Source organism: Mytilus edulis, chromosome 2, assembly GCF_963676685.1.
Source record: "Mytilus edulis chromosome 2, xbMytEdul2.2, whole genome shotgun sequence".
Classification (NCBI taxonomy): Eukaryota; Metazoa; Mollusca; class Bivalvia; order Mytilida; family Mytilidae; genus Mytilus; species Mytilus edulis.
The window spans coordinates 35,945,494-35,967,951 of record NC_092345.1 but is presented as its reverse complement, the minus strand read 5'-3'; the positions used below and the strand labels follow the sequence as shown (position 1 = coordinate 35,967,951).

At 31.2% G+C, this 22,458-nt stretch overlaps 1 protein-coding gene across 1 annotated transcript; it reads right to left on the bottom strand.

Annotated features, from left to right (window-relative positions):
- Nucleotides 1–11,486: 11,486 nt before the first annotated feature.
- Nucleotides 11,487–22,458, bottom strand: LOC139512072 (uncharacterized). The gene is made up of 5 exons (XM_071299392.1): nucleotides 22,335–22,458; nucleotides 20,406–21,146; nucleotides 18,490–18,651; nucleotides 14,771–14,920; nucleotides 11,487–13,441 (listed from the first exon to the last, which is right to left on the bottom strand). Exons 1-5 carry the CDS (start codon nucleotides 22,405–22,407, stop codon nucleotides 13,137–13,139), a joined length of 1,431 nt encoding a protein of 476 aa, XP_071155493.1. The 5' UTR covers nucleotides 22,408–22,458; the 3' UTR covers nucleotides 11,487–13,136.

Below are 22,458 nucleotides of genomic sequence, written 5' to 3'. Positions count from 1 at the left end.
ATGTGAAGGAGATCAAGCGTAATTTCGTAAGCTCACCGCTTACGAACATAAATGTTTTCGACACAGTTTATTATATTTTCCAGTCTCAATAATACTCAACGATGGTAGCAGCGTGGATGTATTTGCTGATCTCTTTTCTAATTGAACGAACATATCATTGGCGATGTTATTTAAAACACACATTAATATTTTGAGATATAGTTCGGATAAAGTCGGCATCATAGTAATATTTTATAATATTTTCTTTAATTAAGTCGCTATCCGAATATTCAGTAATTAAAGCTAACAAAATAATTGAATAAATCGTTATCAAATTAATATTGAACAGCATATTCTGTGACTTAGTTGATATCAAATTTTTATAGTGGTAAGATAATCTGTGATTCAGTCTTAATTTTCCTGTCAAATCGGAGTCGAAGTTAAGTGTGTATTAGAAACGTTCTCATCATTGTTTTATTCTATTAGACTAATTTTTCTCGATAGCTATTACTTTTTGAAATACCTGGACATTGGGTTTGGTTACATCGAAATTCTCGGATGTCTGTTTCATATTTTTGAGCAATAGGCAAGAAACGATTGCTGATCCGATACTGAATTCCTTGTCCGCACGTCACTGAACACCCTCCTAAATTAGCCCACGCACTCCATGGTCCTAAATCAACTTTTAGAAGAGAGAAGAAAGTAAGCCATCATGTCCCACTTTGACCAAAAGTAATGTTGATAACTATCATATATGTCATATACTAGTATTTCGATATCAAAAGTTATAATGCTTTAAGGAAAATACGAACGTAAATGTTTTCGACACAGTTTATTATATTTTCCAATTAGTTCTTTATGTCTCAATAATACTCAACAATAGTAGCAGCGAGGATGTATTTGCTGATCTTTTTTCTAATTGAACGAACATGTCATTGGCGATGTTATTTAAAACATACATTAATATTTTGAGATATAGTCTGTGATAAAGTCTGCATCATAGTAATATTTTATAATATTTTCTTTAATTAAGTCGCTATCCGAATATTCAGTAATTAAAGCTAACAAAATAATTGAATAAATCGTTATCAAAATAATATTGAATAGCATATTCTGTGACTTAGTTGATATAAATTTTTTAAATCTTTTTGACACAGTTTATAGATAATTGTATTTGCATCATACGCGCGTTTATTCTGTAAAGTATCACTAGTGACGCTCAAATAAAAAAAAGTTAAATAGGCCAAATAGAGTACAAAGCTGAAGAGTTTCGAGGACAAAAAAATCCTTAAAGTTTTGCCAAACAAAAACAATGCAAACTATACTATGGTATGCACTCACTGATCTATTTACTAATTGGACGCCACGGACATGTAATTGTTGATGTTAATTAAAACACACATTACTATTGTGTGATATATGGTCTGTGATAAACTCGGCATCAAGTTAATATTCTATAATATATTCTTTAATTAAGTCGCTATCAAATTAAATTGATATATTTTATCGAATATTCAGTGAATAAGTTGCTATCAAAATATATGGCGTGAATAAATTGCTATCAAAATATATGGCGTGAATAAATTGCTATTAAAATAATATTGTATAGTATATTCTGTGGCTTAGTCGGTTTCAAATTATTATTTACCAACTGACTACAATATGTATAGAAATGCCCATTCTTTATAAAAGGAAAATTTTAACAACTGGTCATGATGAACGTATAAATAGCTGCAGCCAGTAATTACGAAATCTCAGTCATGCTTTACGACATCACATCCTTTGCATTACGAAATCACAGCCATGCATTATGGACAGATAAATGGGGACATCGATTAAATCAATGTGTCGTTTATTTTATCAAATAATTGACAATTTAAAAATAAAATACCTTAATATCATTAAAAAGATTATCTGTTGTTCAGTGTTTTGTAACGACTCGAAACGGAAATGTTTCACAGCCTTTTCGAGTACGACTTTCGAGTATTATCCCTATTTCAATTCCGTTGATCAATCAACAGAACGCAGACGAGTAAGAATAGTTAAAATGTTTGATTTATTCTTCCAAGCTACTTTATATTTGTTTGATGCAATTAATTATAATCGCATAAAATTAAGTACATGGATGAGAAATCAGAAATTATATCTGACAATGTTGACCAAAAATCCAAAGTGAATGCGGGGGACATGTTTAGCATATGTTTATTAACAGATGAATTCCCGTATCTTTTTCGCGGTAAGAGTTATTCTTTTTGTTTAATCGACGAATTAAATAAAGGCAATAGTAGTATACCGCTGTTCAAAACTCATAAATCGATAGCAAAAAACAAATCTTGGTTACAAACTAAAACTGAATGAAACGCATTTTAATATAAGAGGAGAACAACGACACAATATTAAAATGTAACACACACTGAAACGAACTAAAAATTAGACAAAAACAGACGAGAATAAAAAATATAACATCGAAACTAAATATATGAATCTGGGATAGAAAAGTACCGTGACACGTCTATAAGAGACTTATCATTTTTATCTGGGAAAGGGGGGGGGGGGGGTGGTAAAAATACAGGGGGATAAAGTTTTTTCTTTATGTGGAAAAGAGGGGTTAATTTTTTTATTATAAATTCAAAGTGGGGGGATCAATATTTTTTGCACATGGAAATAAGTAGTTTTCATACTTTAAAGACAAAATGTCAAAAAGAACATTACAACAGTCAAATCAAAATATACTTGCACCACCATTCATATACAATGAAGTAAAACATCACAAGACCTTTTTTTTTTGTTCAAAAATCCAAATCATGCCGCATCAAAAAAGAAAAAAGTGTAGAGCAATACATCCTTCCAATAAATGTTTAAATATGCATCTAATCTACATACAAACAGTTTAATATTAATACAAAAGATGATTCTGAGATGATGAACAACACTTCTGTATCTTTTTGATTCATTACAAGATCCCTTTGGGTCCATTTATACTTCTCAATCCCTCAAAATTTGTATTTTTTTAGCTAAAAGATCAAAAATTTATTATTTGTAATTTTTTTTAGAAGGCTGAAAACATGAACTATCCATATAAAAGTTAAGTGACTCAATGGAGATTTCAATAAGGCCAACGTAAAACTTAAGTTTAAGTAGCATTCGAGAGAGGGACATATAAAAGATCCCTCTTAGTAAATAATGTGTTGTTACGGTTTCAAAAAGTTTACTTTTAAATGTATATTTTTTACAGAGTTACTGAGGATCAAGTTTTCTTTAATAGCACAATATAGAAAATTAGAAAAAAAGTCGATCGGAAAAAGCTTCTAAAAGCACTGGCTTGCTCTACCTACTAATATTCATAAAAGAGCCCTATTTCTAGGCAATTTTCTTCCCTCAAATATGTTTTTGGACGCACAATTTTCGTGAAATAACATAACAAATGTTTTGCATGTTAAATTTTGGCATGTTTTAAAAAAAGGGGGGTCACATTTTTATCAATGTTTTTACGGGGGGGATCAAATAAAAATTATGAAATATTATTGTTTTGTGGCATGCCAAACCTCCCGCTTTAATGGCATTGTTAAATATAACATTAAAATTACAACAAAACATTACAGGACTACATTACAAATAAAACCATTTAATAAAAGTGTTATGAACTGCCTATTTCTGTTTTGGTCCTTTTAAGATTCGTGATTAGCTGTATTTGAATACGAGACTCGAAGACAATTCTCGAACCTAGTTGGTTAATAAAAGTGTCAATATATATTAGTATGGATAATGGCCTCGGACAGTTTTAATGGCCCTCGGCGTTGCCTCAGGGCCATAACAACCATCCTTGACCATAATTAATACACCGGGCATGTTACAGGGCCAATATGAAAAAGTCCATACATTAAAACTATAATATTGTATAGCATATTCTGTGACTTAGGCGGTATCAATTAAATATTGTATAGCATATTCTGTGACTTAGGCGGTATCAATTAAATATTGTATAGCATATTCTGTGACTTAGGCGGTATCAATTAAATATTGTATAGCATATTCTGTGACTTAGGCGGTATCAATTAAATATTGTATAGCATATTCTGTGACTTAGGCGGTATCAATTAAATATTGTATAGCATATTCTGTGACTTAGTCGGTATCAAATTATTATGGTGGCCAGATATTTTGTGATTCAGTCGGTATCAATTTTGTTCAAATTATTGTATACAACTAGTGTAACATATGTTTTCTTATTTACTATAACTCTTAATGATTAAGATTTACCTTCAAATAATGAAATGTCGAGTTTACAACTATCTTTTCTCAGTTTTACATCTTGTGAATCTTTTATACAGACGTTTACTTCTGGATATTGGTAGCCTCCATCCGCAGTTGCACAACAATGTCCGGACCTTGTAATACAACAAGTTAGATCATTCCAGTTATCTGTAACATTTCAAAAGAGAAAGATGCTAGGTACAAGGCTTATAATTTAATACGCCAGACGCGCGTTTCGTCTACGTAAGACTCATCAGTGACGCTCAGATGAATATAGTTAGAAGGCCAAAAAAGTATAAAGTTGAAGAGCAATGAGGACCAAAAACTTCAAAAAGTTGTGCAAATACTATAAAAAGGACCAAAATATCGTCCTCCAAAATAGATTGGAAATAATGTTGTCAAGTCATGAAAAAAAGTAAAATAACAAAAATATCAAACATCGAGGAAAATTCACACAATCAAATGTCAAAATCAAAAGCTCAAACACATCAAACATATTGATAACAACTGTCAAATTCCTGAATTGGTACATGTATTTGCTTTGAAAATGGTGGATTTAACCTTGTTTTATAGCTACTTAAACTTCTCACTTGTATGACAGTCGCATAAACTCCGTTACATTGACAATGTGTGAACTAAAAAAACGGACATAATAGAGTTTTTTTTACAATCTGACGAAAGGTACGCTTGACGAATCATACGCAAGTCTCGTTTTAAGGATCCTTTATTTTGACGTTTTTAAGCGTCACGGAACTTCGATGGCGTTTCACGTTAATGTTTGCCTATTAATGACCCTTAAACTGCATGCAATTACCCGTTTTAAACTTTAATTTTCGTTAGATATAGGAATTTATAGGCGTGCGAAAGGTGAAAATATAATACCAACAGGGGGAGTAAGATACCTCTATTAAAATTCCTAAAAATATATGCTCGTCAGAGGAAGAAATAAACCTAAATATAAAATATTGCGTTTACCCCCCCCCCCCCCCTTCCCCACTCCCCAACCCCCGAAAAACATTTACAACTTTGCATTATTTAATCTACGAAATACAAAGCCAAACACGTTGGCTTCCCCCGCACACAAAATATTTCCTAAATTCAAAAATTAGCACCCCCAGTATAATGAATAAGGAAAAAAATGACCTCCACAATATATGCAGGGGTTGCTATCATGTAGCGCTTCATCACTTCTCCCTGGGAACCACCCTTGAAACGTTGCTATGTGTCCATACACCTGAATTAGGCTCACCAATGGAACCGCTCTTTCAGTGTATTATTACGTTTTAGTCCGTAACATTCATGAAATATTTGCCACTGAACGTTAACCGATCAATAATCAAATATAATTAATTGATCTATAATTAAAATTCAAAAACGGAATTACTCAACAGACGCATTGTATTATTTGTTCTGTTTCATATTTGTTTCCTGAGATCGCAAGAGTCACATTACTTTTTTTTATCACATTTAACCGTAACATTGATAAAAAAAAAACTTTTTTCCCTAGATTTACTTCACATTACTTTTTCAAAACATCGAAGAATTCTTATCTTACCACTTTTGACAATTTCATGATAGCATATACCCATTGTCAATGAAAAAAAAAATCTTGTCGTTGAATTTAGAGTATCATTGTTCAATTATGTCATTAAACTGTTAATTGTTAAACGCATGCTTGAAAAGTTCCCGGGCAAATGTTTGAAGTAATTACGTATCGGACGTATATGTATTTGAAATTATTTTTCTTTATTTTCAGAAATTAAAGGAGTATTTTATTTGCGATATGCTATACTTTTCAAAGATACTTTTGATTATGAAAGGAATACTGTTTTACTCGATAAGAAAAAGACTTTTATCGCCGTAACTTGACGTAACTTGCTGTAGCAAGAAAAGAGGAAGCATTCATTTGTCCAATAATTTTATTAGACTAGCGGATGTGCTCTTCTGTTAGAAATCTCCTTTACACAAAATATACATGCAGGGTTCTTTTCGACCATTTTGAGTTGTAGACATATTATATTGACTGCGAGGACAATCAGATATGTTCTAAATGTCTCTTTTGTTGGAATGGGAGAGGCAATGCATCTTTTTGAAAACTTGGCTTGGCTCAGATCAAAAATGAAAGCCCTGTGCCAACAAAAGAGGTATATCGAATTTAGGAGTGAACGTCTCTAGAAAAAAAAAAATCGAAAATAAAACATCATTGGATTCGGGATAACTTTGCAAAAAGAATATCAAATTGTTTACTGTTATCTTAAAGCACGCTGCAAAATCGGTAGAAATTTCTAACTGCTTAAAATTACTGCTCTTTAACGATGCGTTTGTCGAGTCTCGTCCGTTCGAACAAAAATGAAGAGTATTGAAGACACAAAATGTTGTGCCAAATAGTTAGATGTCAACATTTTGAACATTTCAATCCTGTCCAATTTTCTCTGTCTTTAGAAATATAAGGAATTTCTTAATAATAAACAACACATTCAATTAAACCCCGTTTTCTTTTTGTAGCCATGGCGGCCATGTTGGTTGGTAAGCTGGATCATCGGACATATTTTTAACTTGATACTCAAGTGATGATTGTGGACATGTTGGTTTAATTTGGTAAGTAATTTCAAAGGAGAACATTTTTGTCGACGGAAAACGACGACGAAGACGGAATTAAAGATATCTGAAAAGGTCAATTGGCCATTTGGACTTGGTGAGCTTAAGCAGCCAATTTGATGCTAACAGTTTCCAATATTTATATCATTATATGAGCATTAATTTACTAAAAAAAAAACTTGATATAATCGAGTGAGAACTGGTAATTGAATTATGAATCAGCCACATTTTTTTTTAAACTAAAAAAATAGCATAGTTTGTATGTTGTTTAATGTTCAAGTTAACAAATATCTTTAAAAAAAAGGGTATATTTTTGTAAATAGAATGAAATTCAAAACAGTGTGGCTGTGGCCATTGATTGACACATTAAATTCATCCATTGACCGAGAGAATTTACATGAACGTTTGTCTGTAACGACCACTGTTCACGACGTACCTACGATAGACATTTAAACTGTGGGGTCACCAAAGGTTTCTTAACGCCTTTAATTATAAAATAATTCAAAAAATTAATCAGGAATAACCTTTATGTTTTGATTTATATAATTGATATAAATCAAAACATCGTGTTATTTCTGATTAGTTTTTCGGATTACTTTATTAAGGTGTTGAGAACCTTTGGTGACCCCATAGTTTAAGTGTCTTTAAAAAGTACATAGTGAGCAGTGGTCGTTACATACAAACGTTCACCTAAATTGTCCCAGTCAATGGATGAATTTAATGTGTCAATCAATGGCCACAGCCACACTGTTTTGAAGTTCATTCTACTTAAAATTGTCGATGATACATTTTGCTGTAAAACATAAAAATATAAGATAAAATAAAAATTGTTTCAATAAACGAAAATGCAAACAAATGGAATGTGTGAAACTCAAATTTGCGCATAATTAAAAAGAAGTATTTACCTGATATGTATTCGTCTGATGCCCCATGACTACTAGTGTCCAGTGCAAACCATATAATCAAACATAAAATTACCGTGTTCGTTCTTATCTTCATTTCAAACTTGCCATTATATTTACACTATTCAAAGTACGATCCATATATACTGGTCAACAAAAGAAACGATACAAGACTTTTTTTCAAATTAAAGATAAAGTTTTCCATTCAATGGACCAATATTGAAAGAAGTAATACTTAATCATTATGGAAATATAAATCCGTTAAAAAAAATATATTTTTTCCTTTCGTGACGTTTTTTTCGCGATTTTTTGTTTTTTACAAAATTTACATAAAACGACAATTTTTAAAAAAAGAAGTTCCAAATAATGATGCCAACCTCTTATTTAAAGGTAAAGACAGTGTTTGCCATCAAATTGTTTTTAATAATCATACAGTTTCTTCGTTTATTTGTTAAGCAAAGTTTGTCCCCACGAGAAATCGTTAAAATGTATACATTATCAACTGATTTACCATAGACAGTTTGTGTAAAGTGATATTCAAAAAGCGGTAACAATCTTAAAACTTATCCAAAAGGTTCCAAATTTACAGTGTGTTGTTTTCATATCTAAAGCATTGATTTGAGACGAAAATAAAAAAATATTTTTTTGGATTTTTTGAGATTTCAAAAAACACTTTTTTCCCAAAAATTTGAAAAAAACAATATTTCAACCCATTACTTACAACATGAACATTACTTGATTAGCATATTGAATATTTTAAAACAACTTAGAAATTTTATTTAGAACTTAGAAAATTATGTGTCGATTTTTTATTCAACTTTCCGCAAAACTAATTTGCACCCTACGATCGTTTACACTGAATTTAGATGCTTTCCGACAAGTTTTGAGTATCATTATCACATGTGAATACATTGCAAATGAAAGCTTTTTAAAATAGTGTATCTCATTTTTTTTTATATTTAATACTTTTTGATAAATTTTATTTCAAAGTCGTGTATCGTTTCTTTTGTTGACTAGTATATAAATTAAAATGAAACATTTTTTTACAATTTTGTATCAATCATATTAGTCCAAAAGTTTAACAAACTCGCATTGACATTTGTATTGTAAATTAAACAACAACAAAAATAAGATTTTCCTATAGTTACATAGCTGATACATCGATTTCTTATTTATTCATGCAATAGCACATCATTGCGTTTGGAAACGTAGTTCACACGTAGTCCTTTTCATAAGGTTATTTTTAAACATTGATTGGCGGAGCTAGGAAGAATATTAAATAACACAATCTTAGAAAAAGAATATTTTAAATTACTTAATTGAGCAAACGCGTAAAAACTTTCTGTACTGGTGCAAAACACATGTTTTTTTCATTGAGAATTTAAAGGTAGTTATTGAAATTGAATGATGCAAAATGGCAATGACATCTGAAAAATATACAGTTAAGCGTTGTTTTTTTTGTGTATTTCCTTGTTATACTTCCTTATATTTTTGATTGTTGCTATTAAGATTGTATTGATTAACATCAAACATCAGTGCTTATACTGAACACCAGTTCCGGCATACGGAAAATATCATCGTAGCAAAACTGTCCAATCGGTGATAATTGAATCAGTCTATACATGCTTGAAACTTTTATCAAAAGTTAAAATTTTCTAAAAGATTTAACTAGTGAATATTCATGAAACTTGCAACTTAACACTGGACTCTTAAAAATATACCTATAATGTAAGGATAATCATGGGAATGCACTTTTAACATCAGCGATTCACAAAACAATACACAATCTAACAAATCAGTGGAATTTTTAATCAATTGAAAAGCACAAGCAAACATGCTGCGTAGAAATAACACATGTCTATGACATTGGTTGACGCAGGAATAAAATTGAAAATTAGGCCGCAGGAATTCTTCAGGAGAACCAAAAAAAAAAACCATTTCTCATGAACTAATCTATTATTTGTTTTATTTATAGAAATTTCGTTCGAGAAAGAAACATGAAACACTTGCCCACCTACACGACCAGATCGTCATGTCTCTATGTTAGGTTTAATCAAAAGGTAAAATATACAAACACTTTGACATGCGTACAAGAAATATTTTTTAACAGTACTTACCAAAATGATTTGTTCTGGGACACAGCTTTCTCGCCCAATATATGTAGAAGAAATTTAGACCACTAAAAACCACCACAAACCAGCAAATTTTGTTAGAGTAAGTTTCCGATTTTAGTCGAGTCAGATTCTGATTTTTTTAAATGGTTAAGAACTGGTTAAGTACAGATCGGGAACAAGTTCAGACTTTTCAATATACTTTTACTGTTGAATGGTTTTATGTGATATTCGTTTGACGTGGCTCGGTACTTATACATCTCGTCAAAGTGTTTGTATTGGCTTTCATTTTTTGGTGGTTTGTTTTATATATGCGACTTTTTGTATTTCTTTTGTTCTTATAACGTGACTCTGTACTTTAAAAGATCCCGTCAGTATGATATTGTTCTATTATATGTCATTATGATATATTTCTATTATGAATTACTATATACGTTGAACCACAAACGTCAAAATCATTCAATCGCGTAGTGGAATTAACTATTTGTGGATTCTTATAAATTCTAAATATAACTTTTTGACTAGTTTAAATCTCGGTCTATTTCTGAAATTTATTCTTACATACTTTTGATTTTTTAACCCTGTATGCTAACATTGCCAATGTAAAATTTTAAAATCGTTTGTATGCACATTAAACGACAAATTTATGTGACGTATAAAATTTTCTGACGTCAGACACTCAAATCAATGAATGTGTTCGTAGATAGTAGATGTTTTTGTGTTCTGTTAAATTGTTCCTTTTAAAATTGTTATACGATGATGACTGATGTACCCATATTTTGACTATTTTATTTATTGTGTCTGTTCATTTAACGCATCAATGTAAATATAACGGAATTTGATGAGACTGTCATTAAAGTGAGAGGACTAGCGCTATAGAACCAGGTTTAATCCACCATTTTCTACATTTGAAAATGCCTGTACCAAGTCAGGAATATGACAGTTCTTGTCCATTCGTTTTTGATACGTTTTGTTTTTTTTATTTTGCCATGTGATTATGGACTTTCCGAATTGATTTTCCTCTTAAGTTCAGTAATTTTGTGATTTTACTTTTTAGACTTAGTTGAGTAATATCAGGTCAAAGTTAAACCATTCAAAAGGTCCAGTACAAATCAATACAATCCAGTACAAAACACTTTTTAACAGCCTCCGTATTATAGTTGATATTGTAACAAAAACCGGGCGGTCGGGCCTTATTGTTATTTATTTTAAGTGTATCCCTTACTGTGTTCCTATTTTTTTGTAATAATGTATGAACATATATGAAATAAAAGTTAGAACTGGTGACCCTTCTTTGGTAGCATGCGTACTCTGGTTTCGTGATACTCTGTGGTACTCTGGTATTCTGAAAACCTACTGGTAAAGTAGGTTCCTCTGGTAAGGTAATGACTCGGATATAAAAGGGTAGATAGGAGTGTAGGTTTTTGTATGGTAACTCTCGATGTTCGTAAGAATAACAGATTCGTTAAATAAAAATCAACTTGTATTAACTTTACGATGCATTAAATATCAACAATACATACAAATATTAAATCTCTTAACAGTAATCTAGTTAAACAGATAATACTTTATTTTCCTTAGAATATCGTACATTGAAGTAATAAAGAAAATGTACAGCGGAAAATATACCCCGAAAGTTTACTAATTGCAATTTGGTAATCGGTAAATGGTAAAGCAAGTTCAATGCCAATAGAACAAGTCTATCGAATTTTTGCCCTGTAAATGCAACTTGTAAAGGAATTACCAAATACACATTATACGGACGTAGTCTCCCCGGATATCATAATAGTGTTGGCTGTCTGATTACTACCTGGTTTGGTACATGGTATCTGTACATATATCAAAATAGCTTGGAATTAACGAGTGTTACTTGCCCAGTGTGAAATCGTGCTGAAGTCTGTATTGTCCGCCGTATTTATACTTAGGTAAGATAATCTACCGATTTGGTTTACCATTTTGATAATTTAGGTTTCCATTTAGGAAAAAAACTAAATTACCAAAACCGAAACTGACGTCATTACCAAAAAAGGTTATACGTCATTGTACGTCAATTGAATAACAATTCAGCGGTGTTCCGACTGACAAAACATAGGCAAGAATAATATTTTTTTAGAGTTAACAATGTTTAAACATAGTTATACAAGAAAACTGTAATAAGAAAAGTCAATTATCGGTACGATTTAGACAACGTCATCACACAATTGTAGGGGAAACAAGTTCCATTTCAGGGAATCGACATTTCGTTACAATATCAATGTTTAACTGACTTTGAAAATGACTTTATTTCGATTGTCCGATGCAATTGTTCCTCGCTTGGTTTGAAAAGGATGGAATAAAAGGACAAGAAGACTGAGTGTTTATCCAATTTACCGATATTTGGAATGCATTGTGAATGAAAGGACTTCTGTGAATGACTCTGATTTGGTTACAATCAGTTGAAAACCATTGCTATCAATGAAGATTGATTTGACAGCTAATGTTGTTTTTTAATCATTTGTCTTTAAAATCTCAGGTGAAATTTTTCGAAACCTCAAACAATTTGTTTCAAAGATCCTCTACTTGCGACCTTTAGTTCATTGTGACCAAGATAGTTTAAGGTAGTTCTACTAAGAGATAAGAAAGACTTTCATAAATTCTTCTACTTGTATAAAATTTCGTATACTATTTTACAAAATCCACCAAAAATTATGTTTATCATTTCCATTACTCTGCAAACTTTTAACAACGTAACACTAGTTCTAGCATGAATTGTTAATTACATGACCTTTTTCAAACGATACAGATTTGAGTAACGATTGGATGAAAATCATTGCCACCAGCTAATGATTATTATTTAATCTTCTGCTCTAAAAAGATAAGACGAATTGTTTCAAGCCTCAAACAAATTACTTTTGAAAGGTTCTCTACTAAAACCCTTCAACTCATTTTGACTGATGGAAACATGTCGTTAACAGTAAACTGTAATACTTAGCACAATAATAGAAATAAATCCGATAACAGTGTACTAGAATATAGATGAAGCTATCAGTATTAATATGTTAAAACAATATTTAATTGTTTAAATGTCATGAGCATCAGTGGAACTAGAACTGCTTATAACTCGGGATAACCTGAATATTATGCTTTTCCTGATTTTCAGATAGATCACTGTAGTCAAATGTATAGGCTATCTTATCACATGTTGAATTGGCAAACACTAAACATTTGATTTTGTATTGAAATAACGCATTAGTATTATATGCTTTCCCTTCCACACTACTGCCTGTTTAATCAACCTTTTATTCATTATATTTCAAGTTTTGCTTTTACTTGGACAAATTCTTTTCCTACTAGATTTCTCCTTTGATTGACAACATCTGGTGCAATCTGCACAAACAAGAAGAACCAATGGTAGTACTAGCAGTGATATTCCAAAATAACCCACTGAGGAAGCAGAAGGCCTGTGATCAGGGGCCGATGTTCTACGTCTAACTGCAGCCGATGTATTCTGTTTGTCGACGGTCAGGTTCGCTTTGATTTCAACCAGTTCGTTTTTCATCATTTTTTTCTTTTCTTCAAATGTGAGGTTTCTTGAGTTCAAGTGATCCCACTTGGAAACTTTAAATGCAGAAAAAAACATAAAATAAATATTGACGATACATATTGTTATATTGATGCAAAATGATTCAGCTTTAGAGTTAGAAAAATCTGACGAAAAGGAAATGATTACCAATTAAACAACTACCTACTAGAAAAGAAAATCCGTATATTCATGTAAATAGGGGTTGTGGTTTGATTGCCTGTGAGACGATTATCCACAAGAATGCAAATAATGGGAGACAATGGTATATTTCAAAATGACTACGATTTGAAGATATTTATGCGATTTAGATGTTTATTTAATGTTATCGCAGTCATCCACATATATATAATATCACTTGCACTAAAAATCATAAAGTTGTTATTTATGACATCATGATTGACACTTTAGAACAGACAAAGTATACATAGTTTTTTTTACATTTGATATTTCTGTGTATAGGTTTATCTTTTTTTGTTGGAGAAACTTGATTATTTTGTCAAGAGGATTAATGATTTAACCTGAATGGAAGTTCACTAAATTCTTTGAAAATAAGATGAACGATCGGACAGAAGAAAAAAAAAACAGATTTAAAAAAACCAAACACATTTTGTCCAAAGCACCAATAACGTTACAATGGACAGAAGACTGACTATACAGAATGTCATAAGAGTCTATCAGAATGATTAACATTTGAAAGCACCACTGGACAAGTTACATTTAAAATTATAAAATTAGTAGAGAAAATATTTATAAATATGAAATATAAACTATACTGAACACAACATATGCAGAGGAATAGTTCTTTAAGTAAAGACACAGGGATAGTATTATAAAGAAACTGTACAATTTATTCATGAAACGTCAAGTAATGTTATTAAGGTTTAATTCAAACATGAAAAAGGAGATTTCAGTGGCCGGTGGGTCTAAGTAGTAGAGCTACTGTATCAACAGCCTGTCAAAGCTGAGTTAAAAAGTCCGATTCCTTCATTCTATGTGATAATCGATTTATACGGATATCTCCACAACAGATTAAGAGCTGTCATCTGTAGATTAAATATGTTTTCCTAAGTGCCTAAGTTCTGTAGCTGATTTTGAACCTTATTAGATTCACTATTTAGTCGTTTATTTTGCCATTAGTCTATATGATTGCCTTTGGGACATCTCAACTGTGTATTTTTAATGTTGAATTCGGGGTTTGAATTCCCCTTATGCCATTGCTGTTAAAGTGTTCTCTACCTGTAAGCTTTTTCATTCCGAACACATCAACAACAATAAATAAGGTTGGCATGTTTAAATATGTTTTCATCATCAAGTTGTATTCTGTATGAATGAGTTTTCTCGCTAATAATTAAAATTTTAGATACCTGGACAATTGGTATGATAACAGTCTGTTTCTCCTACGTCTGTTTCGTTAATTTGAGCGCAAAATAAGAAACGATTTCTGGTCTGATGCTGAATTCCTTGTCCGCACGTCACTGAACACCTTCCTAAGTTAGCCCACTCACTCCATTGCTCTTAAAAGTAAAACAAAAATATATTAATAAGACGAAAGTAAACTGTTTTAAGAACGAAATTGTGTCTAGGATTATCAACCTGAGATTATTTATCGAAGCAGCCTAAAGACATATATTTGTTTATCAAACATTTTGCAATTTAGAATTTTTCATAGAAATTGTCCTTGGTTTTTGTCACCAATGTCAGTGTCTTAAGATGATCTTGTACCAAGGATATATTTTATGATACTTAATCAGTATCTCAAACACTCTTTGAGCACTATTGTTTGCAATATATTGAAAATTTTACTGAAAAGTACAGATTACTAGAATTGAGAATGGAAATGGGAATGTTTCAAAGAGACAACAACCTGACACTTTCCAACATTTCATTGAACCTAAGTGTCCTTTGGAGCTTAAACGTTAGAACTTCATAGTCTGCAGTAACTCTTAATACCACTAGTCCATAAATAAAATGAAAAAGTCAAGGACAATGAACCAAATTCTTGATTATTTCTAGTCAAAGATCATTTGAGCATTAATTTCTTCACAATATTTTAATGTATGAGAATGATGTCCCACTTTAGTATGATCGGTAAAATAAACTGCAAATCTTTCAAGTTTTATTTTTGAACGGAATATAAGTCGGATAGTTTATATTTTAAGTTTTGTCTTGTTGCATAACACACCTTTGCCAAGATTGCCTAACGACAGACCTTCAGTTATTGAACTAGTCACTAAACATTTATGTTGTTTACATTAATACAACAGCATATGAACACCTTTAAAAGTTTTACTAAATCAATCATTTAATTAAGGAATTGCATTCTATTAAAGATTCAAAAATTCAAAGCGTAAACATTTAACAATTTACATCATAAAATGATACATAAAATACTGTTGATTACCAACTGTCATATTCCTGACTTGGTGCAGGCATTTTCTTATGTAGAAAATGGTGGATTATACATGTTTTAAAGCCAGCAAAACCTCTCACTTATTACATTCACATCAATATTATATTGACATCGATTTGTGAACATAAAAAACATTTATAATAGGTTAAAATGTCAAAAATAAGGGAACAGCAGCCAATATTGTGTTGTAATTTTAATTACTATAAAACAAACAAATATGAAACAAAGAAGCACAAAATGGCATATAGACCAATCATATTATCGAAAAATAAAGACAAGAATACACTAATTTACCATAATACAATATTACAATGACAGAATGTACAAGTACAGAGCCAATATTACGTATTATTATGGTAACGGTTATTGTATGTTTGTATTGTTTTTATTTAATGGCATTATGACGAATCTATAACTAGTTAAGTGATACACTGTGATCAATAACATTTAAAATGCGCAATTGGTATCAACATTAAGAATGAATAGATACTCTCAATAAACGTTATTGTCGAAGCGTATATATGATATGAGGTGTAAAAACATTTTTTTAAATGTTGCAATCGATATAACTATCATTTATTTATTTACTAAATTTAGGATTTCGTTTAAACTTACAAAACATAATATTAAAAAAATCTTGAATTTTCATACTAATGTGATAAAATATGCTAACAACTATGTGTATTGTAATTTAAGAACTTTCTGGGTAAAAAATTTAAACCGTAACCGCAAAATGCAAATATGTTATTGGTTGCTTCATCTTATTGAAAATTGCGAAAATTAGATACGCAAATCTACATATGATTTAAATTTATTTTGAAACATAACCAGAACACAGATCGGTACAATCAATATGTCTCATTATATATTAGTGGTTTCGACCCAGTGCTAGTTAATGAAATACTAGACAACAAATTTCGTGCGTACAAGGGGCTTTTCTGTAACCCTCAATAGCTGAAACACAAACATTTGAAAGTCAGAGATGTTTATACACACACCGAAAAAGCTAAATAACGACCAAAAGTAAACAGGAAAATAGAAATAAACAAGAAAGGAATGGACATGAAAGTTTTTATTTTAGGTATATAACGCATTGAAGTTGCTTATTTCATACGGTTTTCGTTAATGTTTATTTGCTTTATCAAGACTCTCTGGCAAGGGATAATTTAAAGATTTGATAAATTACTACTAGGCAACTTTCTATTGTTGGAGACTTCATTGACCCTATATGTTTTTTTAAATAGTTATGCCGTTCAATTGTTGTCTTATTATTTTGTTGTCTCATTGACGCATGCACTACATTGTGTTTTAGTCATATGTATATATGTCTACCTTCTTACATACCAATAGAGATTTACTGAAAGTCTCGGTTCCGACTGTTGACTCCAACTCTGACAGGAAAAAATACAGGGGTTGTCTCAAAAATTACTTTAGAGATACACTAGATTCATAAGTTGTCCATAATATAAGCGGAGCATACTATTGCTCCACCGAAAATAAGAATAAAAATTTGAATCAAGAGTTTCGTAACAGCACATTTCAATCGGATAAGTCCTCCAGCTCATACACATTAAGCCTGGCACGTTACAAATGTATTTAAACTTATCTTTGATATAAAAAAAAATCTTTTATATCTCAATCTTTCCATCACAAAGGTTTACTCAATTAGAATATCATTTTGTTTTAATGCTGAGATAAAATAATTGTGGCAGCAAAGATATTTTGAAATGTTTGCCTTGTTTAGTTTACCCCCAAAAAAACTTTTTATCAGTCTTCCATGTTGACAATTTGTATGCAGATAACACGTGGAATTAAAGTAAATTTTAATTCAATGAAAAAGGGTGCGCTGGATTGTCTTCCCCCTCTCCAAAAAAAAAAATCAGCTCGTATGTTCAATATTTTAAAGGTTAGGTACTTAAACTTAACTTAACTCCAAAAGTTCAAAGTTCCAAAAAAAGCTCAATTTGATTTACAAATACAAATTAACGGAAAAAGTGGCAGGAGCAGATTAAAAAGTAGACCAGTGATCCCGGTCCCCGTTAACGGTAACGGAAATTTAAAATCGGGGGGAAGGGGATTCAGAATTTCGCCTCAAACGACATGTACATGTACATGCTCACTTAGCTATTCGAAAGTTAATTTCTAAAATTAATTGATCCTGTTAGAAAACAAAAGTTTCTTCAGATTTTTCCTGTTTTAAATCTTCACCCTCCTGATTTAACGTAGTTTCTAAAAAAAAAATGATTCAGATCATTCTTTAATGGATAACATTTATCCAAATCAGCATCCATTCTCAATGTTATCCTGTAATTACACCATTTACGCGACATCAAATCAACAGAAAACATGATCACCAGAAATGCAAAGGTCAAAATTAAATATAATCATTGCCGAATATTGAATTCTTGTCGAATATTCAGTAACTCTTTGTGGAGGGCACCCAAGAGAAAACTCAGACAAATTGTGGAGACTGTTCCAGGATTTGTAAACAGAGTACAAATAAAAAATCGTAGTGTAAAATCTCGTTTAACTAAATTTTACATCGAAATGCTAATTAAGTAATACCTTTTATTATTTTGAGACGACCCCCTTCGTTTTACCTGTCAGAGTCGGTGTCAATAGTCGGTACCGAGACTTTCCGTAAATGTCTAATAGTACATGTATAATACTTACCTGGACATGTGCGGTGGTCAATGTTACAGCTTTCTGATCTCTTGTTATACATTCCGTTATCATTTGCACATACGTAGACTGCTGTGGATGTACAGTTGCTATCATCAGACGTACAACAACCTGTGTCATCTTCATTACAACACTCAAGAGGCTCACATTTGTCTATCATGTTTAAAAATAATTTTAAAAAATACATATATCTTGTGAAGCAAAACAGACAATATTGCTATTCTAAACTATTTCTCAAAATTGATCGCCCTGAAGATAACAAAAAATTTTTTTTTTATTTAAATCAAGTATAAAATATACCCTGCCCCCAAAAAATAATAGATATCAGCCAAATCCATCTAAAGTCAACATCCGAAGTACTGACTGCTGACCTGATGACACCATCGGGGGCTGAAACAAGTTTAATTTTTTTTTTATCAACAAAAAAGACATACTAATGATAAACAAGAAACAAATACACTAGGCACATACATAAACTTATATACACACAATTGAAATACAACATAAAAAGAAATAACAACAAAACACAATAGAATCATCTGAACAAAACATAACATGTTAATTCTCATTTCATAATGACAAAAAAGACGTACCGATGATAATGTAGACAAACAAATAAAGAAAAAAAGAAAAACAGTACGAACATACACACATACATATGAGATAAGGACAGTGTGATTTTGATAATAAGAAAAAGAAAAATCGGTTTGATGTTCATTTAGACAGTTTCTGGGATACTTGGAAATAACCACATAGGAAAGGAACAGTATTTAAATTGCTGTATTATGTCGTATTGATAAGTTTGTATATTGTTGTGCAACTACTGTATTGTATGTAAATTTTTGTTGATATATGCATATTTCTGTACATATTTTGCACATTCTCTGTAACTATGAATCTATAATTGTTTTGAAAATAAAGATATTAATATTGTTAATTTTGTGAATACTCTTTTCTCAATGAGGTCGAATAAACATAAAAGCAGAAAAAAAGAAAAAAATGTTTATATCTCACTGAGGGTAAACATAAGTATATTGACATAAACTGTGAAAAATAAAATCACAAAAATACTGAACTCCGAGGAAAAAATTCCGTAATCAAAGGGCAAAATCAAACGCTAAAACACATCAATGTGTAACAACTGTCATATTCCTGATTTGGTACAGGCTTTTTCTTATGTATAAAATGGTCGAATAAACCTGGTTTTAAAGCTAGCTAAACCTCTAACTTGTATGACAGTTGCATCAAAATGCATTATATTGACAACAATGTGTGAACAAAACAAACAGACATAATAGGTATAAATGTCAAAACAGGAGTACAGCAGTCTACATTGTGTCAAAGTCTTAATCAGTATAAAAACAAACATATATATAAACAAACATTAATCAAGGCACAATAACACAATGACGGGATTGTCATATGTAAAAAAAAAACACAAAAAGACATATAGACAAAGCATATCAGAAAAAATAAATAAATTTTGCAAGCGGTCAATTTGTCGTTTGTAGAAAAATGCAGCCGAAAGAGTATTTGAATGGACGTATGAGTATATGTATTATGAATGTGTTGTAATGCCGAAAATATAGAATTTAGACAAAGACAAGTTATATATATAAACTCGGGATAGTTCGGAAATACTTTAACAACAATGGTTACAGGCGAGTTATACAAGTAATGCAGATACTGTGTTCCTTTCTTTCGATAGTCTGTTCTGACCTTCATAGCTGATGACGAGTGAAATTTAATTGATGAGGAGACTTCATGAAAGCTGGATGGGTTGTTGTTTCTATTTTTTTATTTTTCTAAACCCGTAGTATTAAACCATCAACAGAGGCTATTTCAGCTAGCTATATAAATACTTGAATATAATTAATATTTGTTATAACGAACACTTCAATACATACCAAACGGTAATCCTAGAGCTGCTGTGGTATAGGAGACAGAATCAGTATCTGAGGTCATAAATCCACCACAACCTCCCATGTGCATTTCAAAATCAAAAAAGAAATCCTGAGCCATGTATTTACTGTCGTTTAACTCAAACGAATGATCCATCCAACCCGTCATAAACAAGGTTGAACTACCTAACTTTACTGGAGTGTTGTTATTTGGATTATAGTAGAAAGAAATGTAACTATTTGGTTGGCCATCACAGTTTGTGAAGTTAAAAATCGTATCTGCAGCACGATATCCTTGAATGCTTTGATTTATTCCGGCCAAGCTTATAGGTAAAAAACCAAGAAATAGATATGGTGACATGGTTACGACATTACCGAGATTCGGTCCTTGGTATGAAGTGTGGTTGTTCTGTAAGAAATTCCAAACCTTTTTGTTACCATCATTAATATCTTGTCCTTCGATCAAATTTTGATTGCTTTGTCCGAAGTACAGATTCGATCGATTTATATTTCCAACTGTAACTTCTTTCTGCGTACCATTACTCATCATGGTACGAATTTTTGCAAGGTCTTTTCTCGTGTATAACTCTGATATATTTAATGATGTTATGTTCGAAAATTTTGATATATACGTATACCCCACATTACCTTCGAATGAACAATACACTTCAATAGGATTCTCATCATGATAAAGCGTATAATATCCACTTTGGGGTCTCTCTACTAAGTATAAGTCAGCGCAGGAATCTGAAAAGAAATAAGTAAATTTTCCAGCATGTTATCCAAATACAAAACGAACTTTACTTATTACAGGGGTTGACACCAATAAAAGGTTTTTAAAACTTGTTTAAAGCAATCATTGAACTATTATAAAATGAATTTAACATTTGAGCTGCGTCGGATAAAAATCGACCTTATGCAAGTGCACAGTCTTCGATTTGGAACAATACAAAAAAGGTATAAAAGATAAATTTTGGTCTGTTTTGAACGGTTCTTATATACCTCAATTTCGAAACAGTTATAAACTTTCCATACAAAATTTGTTCCACCCTGAATAAGTTAACATATGCATTGTTAATGGCAGATATGTATTTGCATATGGTCCGAAGCAGCTCATTGTATGTGCTGCCTTATGTCAAAAAGGTACCAAATAATTTCTCTTTAACTATCATTCAAGTAGACAGTGCAATATTTTATTAACTATATCTTTAGAATCATTAAGGTACATGTAGGACAAAAGTGACATGAATGATACCAGATTTAGTACTCAAGGCTAGCATTCCATCATAAAGACCCATTAACGACGCCAGTTTTAAAAAGCAAGATTAACGCGTATTAACCTTTATACATGATGTGTATGATACTTTAAACATTATAAAAAACACAAGAAACTATAACATGTCTTTAGTGGACATAATACCAGTTCCAAAAATAAATAGAATTATTTTTCACCATAGGAAAATGTTAATTGTAGTAAAATTGTCCCCATTAAAATCCAAATTGTTCCTTTTGACTTTATACATGTACATTTAAAAGTTGAGTAGTTTAAAAAACTTTTTTTAAAATCGAGCCCTTTGTCTATATTCCATGTTCAAACCCTCAAAATTGTTTTTTTTATATATATATCTTTACGTTTTTGTCGCTCGTAAAAATGTACATTGATAGCAGATAGTTAATTGTCCCTTTTAAGTTTATTTACATCTGTATTACACTGTCGTTAAGCAGTGCGTTATATATTGCAAGGGCGGCACATAATCTGTCCTTGGAGAAATAAAAATATTGGAGACCATAAGCTGACTTCTAGATTTCTTTTATGTCATTTTGTCATTAAATTAGTTGTTGGTTATGTATTCTATTGACCTCTGATCCAAATTACATTTTAATGGTATGCATTCATTAAAGGGATTCACCAAAATATAATCGGCAAATACTCACTATATGTATCAATAAATCTGTAAAAACAAGCCAGTACCATGATTACGAACAGGACATTATGTACGGCATCCATTTTGTCTTTGTCTTAGATTAACTAAAATAAAGAATAACAAATAAAAAATCT

Bases quoted from the DNA above. Each gene is read 5' to 3' on its own strand.
- LOC139512072 (XM_071299392.1), bottom strand. From the start codon at position 22,407: ATGGATGCCGTACATAATGTCCTGTTCGTAATCATGGTACTGGCTTGT. The intron at 18,652-20,405 runs GTATGTATTGAA...TAAACATGATAG, and splicing joins AGCTCTAGGATTACCGTTTG to ACAAATGTGAGCCTCTTGAG. The intron at 13,442-14,770 runs GTATCTAAAATT...CTGCATTTAAAG, and splicing joins TTATCATACCAATTGTCCAG to TTTCCAAGTGGGATCACTTG.